This window comes from Lagopus muta, chromosome W (assembly GCF_023343835.1).
Source record: "Lagopus muta isolate bLagMut1 chromosome W, bLagMut1 primary, whole genome shotgun sequence".
Lineage (NCBI taxonomy): Eukaryota > Metazoa > Chordata > Aves > Galliformes > Phasianidae > Lagopus > Lagopus muta.
The window spans coordinates 6,686,133-6,700,154 of NC_064471.1; the positions used below are offsets into that span (position 1 = coordinate 6,686,133).

Below are 14,022 nucleotides of genomic sequence, written 5' to 3' on the forward strand. Positions count from 1 at the left end.
TGAAAGGGACCTTTAAAGGTCATCTAGTCCAACTCCCCTTCAATGAACAGGGTCATCTACAGCTAGATCAGGTTGCTCAGAGCCTGGTCCAGCCTGTCTCTGGTGATGGGGCTTCCACCACACCTCTAGGCCTGTCCCAGTGCCTCACCACCCTCACTGTAAAAGTCTTTTTCCTTATACCCAACCTAAATCTACCCTCTTTTATTTTTAAACCATTTCCCCTCATCCTATCACTGTAGACCCTGCTAAAGATACTGCCCCCTTCTTTCTTGTAGCTCCCCTTTAGATACTGAACGGAGCTTTCTTAAGCACTGCTTTGATATTCCTTATTGTCCCAGTCAGCTGTACCTTAGATACTTAGATTTCACAGCACCTAACTTGAAAACACTCCAGTTTCCTTTGGATCCAATTCTGAGTAGGGAATATCTGCTAGAATATTGACTTATAGCAGGGTTCATAGTCCATTTCTGCTTTATGCAACATGTGTGTTAAAACACAACAACTGTCTTTGCTAACTCTGATCAACTCTGATTTTCATTTAAGGGAGTAATAAAGTGAGGGACAAGCAAGACAGAAGTTCATTTTCCACTTCAAATTCTCCACCTTCTGTCAAAAACCTGCAGAATGTAGTGGATCTAGTTTAGGGTTGACATACAACAATATTAATGAAGTGAGGAAGAGAGGGGCTCATTTATATAGCTATTTCTCTTTTCCTGATTCTGGTATAAATATCATCAGATTATAGTTGATCATAGTCTCAGAAAGGTACTGTGAAGTGGGTGAATACTCCCTTATGGGAGCAAAATCACAGCTTCCTGCCCATCCCTCTGTCTGTGCAATTCTCGTTACAGCAGTGGAGGAAAGGAAGGGAAAAAAGGTGTAAAAGCTGATCCCGCAAACTCTATACAAGTTTGCAAACTTCTCTAGCATAAACTTCCTGATGGCCACCAGTCAGATTATACCTAATCTATGCTAAAGACATAATGGAAAGGGATATCCTTGTCAATCTGATTCTTATTCACGGTTTTGTTTGTTTGTTTATTTTTTGCATAGATTTTAAATTATTTTCAAACACACATTTTTGGGAAATCAGGTACTCTTTCTTACCCTGAGATGCCTTTCCATTTGAACAGTATCTCTCAATTGCTTCTTTAACATTATGTCTACTCTTGAGAAGTTCGTACAGTGCCTACAAAATAAAGTCTTTTTAAAAAGAGTCAAAGTTTGCAAATATCCAACGTAAACTTCTAAAACTAGCTTTTCAGTGAGCACACCACATATCACTGCATAACAGACATTGTCTCTTTCTTTTTTAATACATGATAAAAACAGCCAAAAGCAAAACCATCCAAAAGTTGAGACAAGGTTTAATTAAATTTAAAATATTATATGCAATTACTAAAAAAGCTGTATTTGTCAAGAGCATGGCAATCAGAAATATGTCAGATCACAACACTGCCAACATTCAAATATTCATAACTTTAAGATCCTGACCCATAATACCTAATCTAAAAGCAACAATAAAGAAATCGAGTATTGCTGCCTTTATAATACAAGCAAAGAAAGAGAACATGTTAATTACAAAGCAATGTGTCACAAATGGAACAGGATATAAAACATACTTGTTCATTGTCCCGTGTTTGTAGTCCTTCAGGAATACTGCCAATCATTTTTAAATTTCCTGTTCTTACGTAGCTTTCAAAAAGGTATTCTTTAACTTTATTTTCTGAGATCACATCAGGATTCCAAAGTAAATGGTCTTCATTTTCATAGGCTGTTAAAACAGAAATGCATTAACATCAGGTATGACATTTTTAAGACTACATAATAAAAAGCTATTTCAGAAAGACAAACAAGAACACAGAAAAAAATCAAATCAAATGCCAATTGTAAATTGCAGCTCATTTTTTGCCCAAAAGCCGTCATTGAGAGAAGTACTCTGCAGTGTGGTATGGTGAAGAGATTCAGCTTCCACGAGTATGAAATAATGAACAGAACTCTTTAGACAACCTTTACAGAGGATTGAATAAAGGGCTAATTTGTTATACCGTTAAAATTGTAAAAGTAGTTGATCATGAACAATGGTAAAGACATAGGGGTACATTAACCCTAACCCAAGGAACCTGCTGATTGGTCCAAGGAGCCACATCATAGAAACCTTCCTAGAAACTGAACCAGTTGAAGCTGGAATACTTCCTCAAACTACACTGGGGTCAGAAGTACACCACAAAGATGACATATGGCCTTCATCCCCACGACCACTGGGACAACTACCAGGAGGCAACATGCATGTGCAAAAGCATTAATTAGGGGTAGAGTTCAGGGCATAGAATGAGCATGGAATATTGCAATGAATTGCCAGAAGTAATTATAATAACCACTCCTTGTCTTAGAAATACTATGAATATACATGTATCACTTCTATAAATAAAGTTGTTTACCTGCTTTTGGCATGCAGGCTAGGAAGGGGCTACCCCCTTTGCACCTGGTATGTGCACGGCACTGAATAAAAACATACCCACTTTATAACTACTTTGTGGTTATAGAGTGTGATTCCACACATCAGATCATCTTGTTGACTACTACATGATTCAAGTCAAATGACATGTATATATATATCATCTTCCTTTAAACAAAGTAGCAAATCTACTCAGTTTCATTTAGCTGTTTTCAACAAACGATCTACAGTTTACAGTAAAAGAGTGTAGGATATTACTTTTAAAATTTAAGTATTATATTGTAAGATAGAAGGGTAATTATGGTAGGCTATTCCCTTCTCAGGGGAACAGAGGGTCCCATATGCAGACCTGACCTGACTCATAGGGAGGTGTGTGGGCCCCAGGGAGACAACATCAGAAAAATCACCAAAAAACTCCCAGGAGGATTCACTCCTCTGATTACTACCCATTATTGATAGTTCAAGCAGGCAGTGATGAAACTGATCAAGGAAACCTGTGAGCAACCAAAAGAGATTTCAGGGGTTTAGGGCAAATGGTTGAGGGAGAGGGAACACAAGTGGTATTTTCCTCTCTCCCTTCTGGGGGATGGTGAGGGATATAGAGTAGTCTAGGAAAACACAGGCTTTGAATAAGCAGCTGAAATGTTGGTGCTACCACAGAAACTTCGGGTTCTTTGACCATGGGGAGGTTTACTCGGCTCCTGTCCTGATGGCTGCAGATGGGTCTCACCTGTCTCTGACAGAAAAGTGGATCCTAACCCAGGAGCTGGCAAGGCTCATTGAGAGAGCTTTCAACTAGGTAAGGGGGAAGTGGATAAAATGATGCTCACTAGGCTGGAGTGAGTAGTTCAGAAATTTCAACTAGATTTGATGAGGGAAGAGGGTGAAGGTCAATGGGACAGAGAAGGGCTTGGGGACGTTGTCACTGTAGGAAATTGCAGGGAAAAACTTCCAAACTGTCCTGTAGGATCTCCTGGAAACTCAGAGGAGGTAATGTTGTCAACCCCCCATTCGAAACCTTCTTGTGTCCCTTCAGGAAGCAGTGGGGGAAAACTTCAGATTTCTTTCAGAGTTTTGAGGGAGGGCTCTTCTATAAAGGTAGTGTGTCAGAAAGCCCAGCTGAAGTGCCTTTACACTAATGCACACTGTATAAGAAATGATCAGAAGTTGGAACCAATGTAAGTCATAGTTTTATAATTTTGTTATTGGTATTCCACATGATAACATCATGTGAAGTACAACAGTTAATACTCCAGTTCTGTGGACTGACAACTTTCCAGATACCTGGCTCTCAGAAAAGAACAACTACATATCCCAGGAGACTTCACATTCAGAGAGGCCACGGGAAGAAGTCACAGAATCTTGCTCTCCAGCTCTTTCACAGCCTGGTAGAGCGTGGATGTACTCCCCAGCTGTGCACCATCAGTACTAAGTAAGCTTTTTGGTTTTTGGACACTCTCTCATTTTAATTGATTTTATTAGCCTCAATTTCAATTAGATTGTATTACATTATCTTGCATTCTGATATCATATTCAGTAAATTTAAATTTTCCTCCTTAGATCATTGCAACTGTTCTGTTTTTGGGCCCAGCTCTCATCTCCCAACCCTACCCCTTTTCCCTTCCCACTTTGGGGCCAGGGAGTCCATAAGCCTACTGCCTCCTGTCACAGGCATAGGTTGATCTAGATAACTCTGTGACAGGTTTCTAGCGGAGAATGTGGGCAATCTGAAGCTTTTAACATTAGCGGAACAAAAAGGATATCTTTAAGTTGGAAACATATAAAGCACTAGTAGCTACACTGACCTACATAAATAAGATTGTAGTCTGGGCAGTTTGCCAAACTCAACACTGTACCAAGTGGTTTTTGTTTTTTTTGGCTGTTTTTTTTTCCTTCCTTTTTAGCAACTGCCAGTTATGACTCTGTTCTTTAGTTTAGGAGTGCTGTATAAGGGATTAAAGGCCATTATACCTTTTGAAACTTATTGGCCTCTTATTAACGTGATGTTTTTGTGTTGTGGAATTGTGTTTATATGCAACCAAGTGCATAACCAATAAATATTGCTATGTTTAATATAAATATGTTACAATTATGAAATAAACAAGACAATTTGGCTAAACAGGTTAACACAAAAAGAGAACAGACAGAATGCTTACCCACATCCTGGGCTCACTACAAACCACCAGAGAAACGATCTCCAGAGAGAGATCCCTTCCCACTGGCAGCCAGCTCTTAAATAGGTCTAGGAGGGGTGGAGCCAGGCTCCCCCCCTTCCTGCAGCACAGGTGAATTGCCTTCACCTGTGTTCCTCTGGCTGACTCATTGCTTGCCTCAGGTGATCAATCAGAGGTTCAGGCCGTGACTCAGCAGTTCCCATACACTCCACCCCTTCACAGCATGAACCAATGATCAGGTTGACTAAAGGGTAAGCTTTCCCTAATACAGAGACCCGCTATATCACAATGCTTATACAATTTCCATCACAACGTATTTTGGTACAATTCAAGACAAGTGACGATCAGTGAAGGTTGATATTCTTTTATGGGCCAGTGCTCGATGATGTGACTGGAGGCATGAGGTCCTGAGGTGCAGGTCCGTCCTATTTTCCATCAGTCCCATGCAGACCATCACCGGGTGTTGTACGTGATCTGACAGCAACACTGGAACGCTTGATGGCATTTTGTTCCTTCCAGTGGTCCTGAAGGCTCACAGACTCACGGGGAGTAATACAGATGTTTCAGGGGTACCAGGAGGGGAAGGTCTGCTCTCCAGGGCAAGATACAGACCCTATTTCTACCCTGGGTCAACACTTCCGCTTGTACTCAGGCACGTCCTGGCCGCCTGTACCACACCATCTGGCCGGATATCTGCGGCTGTATAATGATATCAGGCACCAAAGGAGGTGTCCTGATCTGCCACAGGGACATGATGGGGGTCCCTTTAGCAATAAAGACCGGAGTGTTGACCACAATATCAGTAGGCCATGTACCTATTAATGGAGAGACTACTGAGCCTCTGTATGGGAACTGCTGAGTCACAGCCTGAACCTCTGATTGATCACCTGAGGTGAGCCATGAGTCAGCCAGAGGAGCACAGGTGAAGGCAATTCACCTGTGCTACTGGAAGGGGGGGAGCCTGGCTCCACCTCTCCTGGACCTATTTAAGAGCTGGCTACCAGAGGGGAAGGATCTCTTCTGGAGATCCCCTCTTTTGGTGTCCTTTGGTGAGCTTAACCCAAGGTTAAGCTCTTCCACTTATTCTCTTTTTGTGATCGTTGTCTGCTTTGCCTTACTCTCTTGATTATATTGCGATTATAACATCTTGATATCTATTGATTATACACAATTATATTGTGATTATAACATCTTGGCTATACAGCCTCCCACATACAACAGTCTCCCCCAAGTTCCAAGTAGGCCACTCCACTTGGGTCCTACCTGCACCTTCCAGGGCCATTGTATTTTATGGGTACCCGGCTCTAAATTTTCAGGGGCAGGGAACAGAAGATTATTTTCATTACCAATCTGGGGTCTTACCTGATGATCAGTGCCCGTAATTTGGATCCTAAGCAGGGTGGCCCATCTTGTCTGCAACATTCTCAGGGCACTGGGTCTGATATAGCGGGGTCTTTCATTCAGGTCCCGCAAGGTTTCATAGAGCCTTTTCATTCACCCCTGCAGGGACTGGGAGTCTGTCTTCAGGGCAGCCTTAATAATACCGTTATAACGTTCGATGAGGCCTGCCCCTATTGGATTATATGGCAGGTGGAATCACCAATGTTATTTTCTTCTGCCCAGCGCTGTATTGTTGCACCAGTAAAATGAGTCCCTAGGTCGCTCTCGATGACTTGAGGTGTCACAGAATCACAGAATTTTAGGGGTTGGAAGGGACCTCCAGAGATCATCGAGTCCAACCCCCCTGCCAAAGCAGGTTCCCTAAACCAGGTCGCACAGGTAGGCATCCAGGCAGGTCTTGAACATCTCCAGAGAAGGAGACTCCACCACCTCCCTGGGCAGCCTGTTCCAGTGCTCCGTCACCCTCACTGTAAAGAAGTTCTTGCGCATGTTTGTGCGGAACTTCCTATGCTGCAGTTTCCAGCCGTTTCCCCTTGTCCCGTCTCCACTCACCACTGAAAAGAGTCCGGCCTCGCCATTCTGCCCCCCACACCTTAGATATTTATAGACCTGGATCAGGTCCCCTCTCAGTCTCCTTTTCTCAAGGCTGAACAGACCCAGTTCACTCAGCCTTTCTTCATAGGAGAGATGCTCCAGGCCCTTCACCATCTTTGTGGCCCTCCGCTGGACTCTTTCCAAGAGATCCTTGTCTTTTTTGTTCTGGGGAGCCCAGAACTGGACGCAGTACTCCAGATGAGGCCTCACCAGGGCAGAGTAGAGGGGGAGGATCACCTCCCTCAACCTGCTGGACACGCTCTTTTTAATGCACCCCAGGATGCCATTGGCCCTCTTGGCCACAAGGGCACACTGCTGGCTCATGGCCAACCTGTCGTCCACCAGGACACCCAGGTCCCTTTCCGTAGAGCTCCCTGCCAGCAGGTCATCCCCCAACCTGTACTGGTGCATGGAATTATTCCTCCCCAGATGCAAGACTCTACACTTGCTTTTGTTAAACCTCATCCGTTTTTTTTTTTGCCCAGCTCTCCAGCCTATCCAGGTCTTGCTGAATGGCAACACAGCCTTCAGGCGTGTCAGCCAATCCTCCCAACTTCATCAGCAAACATGCTGAGGGTGGCCATTATCCCCTCATCAAGGTCATTGATGAAGATGTTGAACAAATGTCCCGTAGGCAGACATCAGTTCAGTGAGTGCCCAAATATTCCCAATGCCTGGGCTTGTTTAACTGCCAGTTTTGCTTGTTGGAAAGCATCCTGTTCTGTTTTCCCCCAGTCCCATAGCTGCCCCTTTTTTGTGAGTCTGTACAGTGGCCTTAGCAGCTGCGATAGGTGAGGTATAAAGGAACGCCAGTAAACCAATATACTTAGAAACTCTTGCAGCTGCTTTGATATTGTAGGGACTGGGAATGCCTGAACTTTACCTATGACAGCTCTAAGTAGTACTTAAGTCATCCCTGACCAAACCACCCCCAGGAACTTCACAGACAGGCCCGGACCTTGCACCTTTTGGGGATTTATAGCCCATCCCCTTTGTTGTAAATAGGCGGTTAATGAATCGGCTGCCTGTCCTACTGCCTCCAGTGAGTTGAATGTCAGCAGATCATCAATCTGATGATGTTAACTTATATCATCATGTTTTTTCCAATTAGCCAGGTCACGCGCCACTAGATTATGACAATACATTGGTGAATGCACGTACCCCTGTGGCAGCACCTGAAAGGTCCACTGCCTGCCTCCCCACATAAACACAAACTGATCTCGTGATTCTGCAGCAATTGGGATACTGAAGGACGCATTTTCTAAATCTAGGACACAATGAGAGGCTTTTATCTCCCCACTCAATGCGTCCATTAGGAAGGACACGTTGGGTACGGCTGCATGACCTTATTAAATTCTCTGTAATCCACTGTCATTCTCCACCTGCCATCCGACTTTCGCACTGACCATATAGAATTACAGAATCACCAAGGTTGGAAAAAGACCTAAAAGATCATCCAGTCCAACCGTTCACCTATTCCCAATAGCTTACCACTAAACCATGTCCCTCAATACAACATCCACTCTTTCCTTGAACACCCCCAGGGTCAGTGACTCCACCACCTCCCTGGGCAGTCCATTCCAGTGCCTGACCACCCTTTCTGAAAAGTAATACTTCCTAATGTCCAGCCTGAATCTCCCCTGCAGTAGCTTGAAACCATTCCCTCTGGTCCTATCACTAATGACACGAGAGAGGAGGCCGACCCCCAGCTCACTACAACCTCCCTTCAGGAAGTTATAGAGAGCAATGAGGTCTCCCCTGAGCCTCCTCTTCTCCAGGCTGAACATTCCCAGCTCCTTCAGCCTCTCCTCATATGGCCTGTGTTCCAGACCCCTCACCAGCTTTGTTGCCCTCCTTTGAACACGCTCCAGGGCCTCAATGTCTTTCTTGCAGTGAGGGGCCCAAAACTGGACACAGTACTCCAGGTGCGGCCTCACTAGTGCTGAGTACAGGGGAACAATCACCTCTCTGCTCCTGCTTGCAACACTGTTTCTGATGCAAGCCAGGATGCCATTGGCCTTCTTGGCCACCTGGGCACACTGTCGGCTCATGTTCAGCCGAGCATCAATCAATACCCCCAGGTCCATTTCCTCTACGCAGTCCTCCAGCCACACCGCCCCAAGCCTGTAGCGTCACCTGGGGTTGTTGTAGCCAAAGTGCAGGACCTGGCATTTGGCCTTGTTGAAACTCATCCCATTGGCTTCAGCCCAGCTCTCCAGCCTGTCCAGATCCCTCTGCATGGCCTCGCTACCCCCAGGCAGATCCACACTTCCAGCCAATTTGGTGTCATCTGCAAATTTACTGAGGGTGCACTCGATGCCCTCATCCAGGTCATCAATAAAAATATTGAAGAGGACAGGCCCCAGCGCCGACCCCTGGGGAACACCACTCACGACTGGTCGCCAGCTGGATTTAACTCCATTCACCACCACTCTCTGTGCCCGGCCCTCCAGCCAGCTCCTCACCCAGCCAAGAGTGTACCCATACAAGCCTCGGGCTGCCAGCTTCTGCAGGAGAATGCTGTGGGAGACAGTGTCAAAGGCTTTGCTGAAGTCTAGGTAGACCACATCAACAGCCTTTCCCTCATCCACCAGATGGGTCACTAGATCATAGAAGGAGATCAGGTTGGTCAAACAGGACCTGCCCTTCATGAGCCCATGCTGGCTCCTCTGGTCATCCCGCACATGCCGCATGATCTCCCTCAAGACAATCTGCTCCATAACCTTCCCTGGCACCGAGGTCAGGCTAACAGGCCTGTAGTTCCAGGGATCCTCCTTATGACCTTTCTTGTAAATGGGAGTCACATTGGCAAGCCTCCAGTCTTCTGGGACCTCACCAGTCCACAAGGAGTGCTGACAGATGATGGAAAGCGGCTCGGCTATCACCTCCGCCAGTTCCCTCAGCACTCTCGGGTGGATCTCATCTGGCCCCGTAGACTTGTGGCAGTCCAGTTGGAGGAGTAGGTCTCTGACTGTTTCTTCCAGAATCACAGGGGGGTTAGTGTGCTCCCCAGCCGAGATTACCAGGTCAGAGAGAGGAGTATCCTGAGGATAACTGGTCTGACTTTTAAAGACAGACGTAAAGAAGGCATTCAGAACCTCTGCCTTTTCCTTATCCTCAGTGGTCACATTCCCAGCCTCATCCAGCAAAGAGTGGATATTCTCCTTTGTCCTCCTCTTACTGTTAATGTATTTATAAAAGAGTTTCTTATTCCTTTTCACCCCAGCGGCTAGGTTAAATTCAAGCTGGGCTTTTGCCTTTCTGATTTCACCTCTACACATCATAACGACTTCCCTGTATTCATTTTGAGTGGCCTGTCCCTCTTTCCACAGGCGGTAGATTCTCTTTTTCTCCCGGAGCCTCAAGAATAGTTCCCTATTCATCCACACCGGTCTTCTACCCCGCCAGCTCATTTTGCAGCTCAGGGGGACTGCCTGCTCCTGCACCCTTAAGACTTCCTTCTTGAAGAGCAACCAGCTCTCTTGGACCCCTTTACTCGCTAAGACTGAATGCCAGGGGACTCCCCCTATTAGTCCCTTGAACAATTCAAAGTCCGCCCTCCTGAAGTCCAAGGCAGCAGTTTTACTATTTCCCCTCCAGGCTCCACCATGAATCGAGAAATCTATCATTTCATGGTCACTCTGTCCAAGACAACCTCCAACCTCCACATCTCCCACCTCTCGTACCACCACGCAGTTCCTCTCGTGGGCTCTCTGACCAGCTGTATCAGGAAGTTGTCCTCTATACATTCCAGAAACCCCCTAGACTGCTTCTTCTGTGCTGTGCTGTACTCCCAGCATGTCAGGGAAGTTAAAGTCCCCCATGAGGACAAGGGCTGGCGACTGTGCAGCTTGTGCCAGCTGCTTATAGAATACCTCATCTGTCTCTTCATCCTGGTTTGGAGGTCTATAACAGACGCCCACCAGGGTGCCTGTCTTGTCAGCCCTTCCTCTGATCTTTACCCATAGGGATTCAATGTTATCGTCCCCAGTCACAATCTCAGTACCATAAAAGCATTCCCTAAATTCCATAGTTAGGCAGCTGCACAATGGCTTCCAAATCTTCTTGTTTGTTGACCATGCTGCGTGCATTAGTGTAGACGCACCTCAGCTGAGCCCCTCGCCTCTCACCTAATCCCAATACCACTTCCCCAGGCTGTTCTCTAGCAGACCTGGCTTTAACCCCTTCCCCCTTTCTATCTAGTTAAGGACAGTGGGGGGAATATATGGATATGGGGGGAATTATATGGACAGTGTGCAGGTCGCTTAATGCCCACTTTTTCTAATTCCTGCACTGTTCTCGATATTTCATCTTGCCCACCCGGGAGTCTATAATGCCTTAAATGAGTAATCCAGAGTAGTCTTGGCAGGCAAATAGGCCCATGTTTCACACGGTGTCATGGTTCTATGTTTTTGTTTTTGTTTTGATCTGACCCTTCCGGGTGGGGGGGGGGGGCACTCTCTTGCTGCCTTGCAGTGGGTGCTGGAGGTGCTTTCCTAGCCGTTCCAAGCTTTTCAGGTTTGACTCGGCCCCAGGAACTCTCTTATCTTGTCTGATTTATTAATCTCAATTTCAATTAAATTGTATATACATTGTGTTATTTTGTATTCTGATATTATAGTAAAATAAGTTTTCCTCCATAGATTGTTGCCGCTGCTCTTTTCCTCCCTTCCTTCCTTCCCATTTTTGTGGGACTGGGGTGGGGGGGGAGGGCAAAGGCCTGTCGCCCCTGTCACGGACATAGATTGATCTGGTCAACTCCGTGACACACGGCCTCTTAATATTGCCTGCACCGGATGGGAACTGACAGAACTCTGTTGAAGTCTGAACTCTCCCACAGTTGTCAGGTGAGCCAGACCGCATAGAATATCTATACCCAAAATGTATTCCTGTACTGGGGCAATAGACATCTTATACTCCCAAGGTGGGAGACACCCAACCCCCAATTTCAAACATGTTTGGGTGACAGGAATAGTCTGTCCCCCAAAACCACCAATCCTCCAGACCTTCCGGAGGCCCTAGGGGGATTAACATCCCACATCACGCCATGAATTGTGTTATGGCCAATTCTTCTGCTTCCAGTGGCTCAGGCAACGTGGCCCGAGACACCTGAGGCAGCTTTTTTTTTTCCCCCCCATTAGGAACAATGAAAACTTCTAGGAGCCATGTCATTGTTGGTATACTCTCTATAACCCTTATCCTTGGTTTCTTAGGGTAGTTCTGAAATTTTTGATTGTCCTTTAGTTGTCACCAAAGCTGGAGAAGGACATGGTTGGGCTGGCAGTCAATCTTAGCAAATTGGACCCCAGCCCCAATTAAATCATTAAACATTTGTTTTTGGGAGACTCTTACCGGTCCCAACAGAGCAGCTCGAGTAGCTGGCATTTCAGTTTTAGTTACCAGCAGGACCTCCACTTCTAATGTCCGAATGTTGCACCTGGTCCACACACATTCTGTTTCTCCTAAGTCACCCACTAACTGGGCAGCCTGCTGGACTACAGCTTCTTAGGCCACCAGAGGATTTAACATAGAGACCAAAGTACCACACAAATGAGAGGGGGATTGCTGCAGAATTAAGTCTGTCACCCCGCTAAGAATTTGACCATATCAGGGCCATCAAACGTGTCTTCATGCATTGGTTCCCTTACGCCTAGTTCATGGATATGATTCTGAAGGTCCTCCATGGAGGACCACAACCCTGTATGCAGAGGTATATCAGACTTATTCAGCTAATGGCAGGCCGCCATTAACCATTCTAGTATAGAATGGCTTTCATCAAGGTATTGATTACCCGCATATAACCTCTGCCTGAAAGCAGGACAGACAGTCATGGTGGCCAACTTGGCTATTTCTGGGCCATTCACCAAAACACTTTTTGCCCCAGAATCCCACAGTCTTAATAACCAAGGCGGAACACTTTCTCTAGGCTTCTGACAAAATTGCTGTACGAAATCCATCAATCCTGTTGCCGTGTAAGGCGGGGTTGTTACGTGCAAATGAGTCTGGGCAGGGGGTACTGATCAGGCGGCACCACTGCTGGTCAGTCCTGCACTTGTTTTGTTTTCTGGGTTATGACAGGACAGACTTCTAGTGGATCTGTCAAAATCAGATATTCAAGATCTAATTCGGATTTTTTATTTTCCTTATCAACCAAGTCCGTTGATTCAGGAGTGTGGTCATTGTCTATTGAAATGTTATGAACTTGACCTATGGGAAGATGCAGAATTGCTTTCTTCCCTGTTAATGTGCCAAGTTCTTGCTCTAATTTTTCAATACAGTCTTTCAAAAGTTCATTTTTGTTCTCTAAAGTATTACTACTCATTTCAGCATGATTTAAAGCATTTAACAGTAGCCATGCCACTATGGAGACAGCTAATTGTCTTCCTTTCATGATTAGTATATTTTTGCTGAGCCCCTGAAAGAAATCTGCCACGCAATATGGGGAGATATTTCCCATAACACATAGGGGACCCCATTTTTCAATGATAACTACCAGTACATAAAAGGGAGATCCCACAAATCCTGGGATCTGCCCTGGAACCATTTTATCTAGGGGGGGGGGTAGCATTCTCCCCCCTGACTCTTTAATAGAAATTCCAACAAAAGAACATGTAAATTTTAGAATATTTGGTCTGTCTGGCTCACCAAGCATATAACCAATGAATATAATGATGTTATAATCACTAAATAAACAAGAGTTTGACAAAACAGATAATGATAACAAAAAAAGAATAGATAGAATGCGTACCCACATCCTGGGCTCACCCACAAAACACCAAAGGAGGAATCTCCAGAAGAAATCCTTCCCCACTGGTAGCCAGCTCTTAAATGGGTCTAGGAGAGGCTGCCCCTTCCGGCAGCACAGGTGAATTGCCTTCAGCTGTGCTCCCGTGGCTGACTCATTGCTTGCCTCAGGTGATCAATCAGAGTTTCAGGCCATGATTTAGCAGTTTCCATACACCAAGAATGGGCATTGATGGAGACACCTGCCTGGTACTTATATGCAGTATGGTATGATTTGAATTTTGACACTCACATCCCTGATAAAATAGCTAATTTTCCAAACAACACCATGTTCAAACTGGTTTCCAGGCATTTTTCACAGTGCTTTACACATTTTTCAAATGCCAAGTTAGTGGTCGCACTTGTGTTCTCACTCATCTGCGTGTTATCAATCTCCCTGAATGTACATTTGTGTTATGTGGAAGTCTCCTTCAAAACCAGAGAATGCTGACTGGCTGGGAATATGGAAAGATTTAGGAAAAATCTTAGAAGCATGGGGACCCGCAGTGTCATGGGATTTCCCTCTTGAACACCTACAGGATTCCGAGAAACTAAGCCAGTATTTGAGTCAGGGACGGTGTGACTTACATAGATCTAAGGAAGTACAACTTA

The 14,022-nt window shown here is 45.4% G+C and overlaps 3 protein-coding genes across 9 annotated transcripts in view; 2 read left to right on the top strand and 1 right to left on the bottom strand.

The window, feature by feature from the left end:
* LOC125686461 (mesoderm induction early response protein 3-like) overlaps positions 1-14,022 on the bottom strand; it is a 296,480-nt gene that overhangs the window by 198,957 nt on the left and 83,501 nt on the right. For all 6 annotated transcript variants that reach the window (XR_007373804.1, XM_048930448.1, XM_048930450.1 and 3 more), the window contains 2 exons: positions 1,623-1,774; positions 1,108-1,189 (listed from right to left, as the gene is read on the bottom strand). Coding sequence is in view for 5 of the 6 variants with exons in the window: in XM_048930448.1 (XP_048786405.1) it covers positions 1,108-1,189; positions 1,623-1,774 (234 nt within the window). In the remaining variant the exon portion in view is untranslated. The remainder of the gene's footprint in view (positions 1-1,107; positions 1,190-1,622; positions 1,775-14,022) is intronic.
* The window catches only part of LOC125686467 (uncharacterized), a 144,983-nt gene that overhangs the window by 110,268 nt on the left and 20,693 nt on the right, over positions 1-14,022 (top strand). The window lies entirely within an intron of this gene.
* LOC125686465 (uncharacterized) overlaps positions 1-14,022 on the top strand; it is a 187,120-nt gene that overhangs the window by 103,856 nt on the left and 69,242 nt on the right. The window lies entirely within an intron of this gene.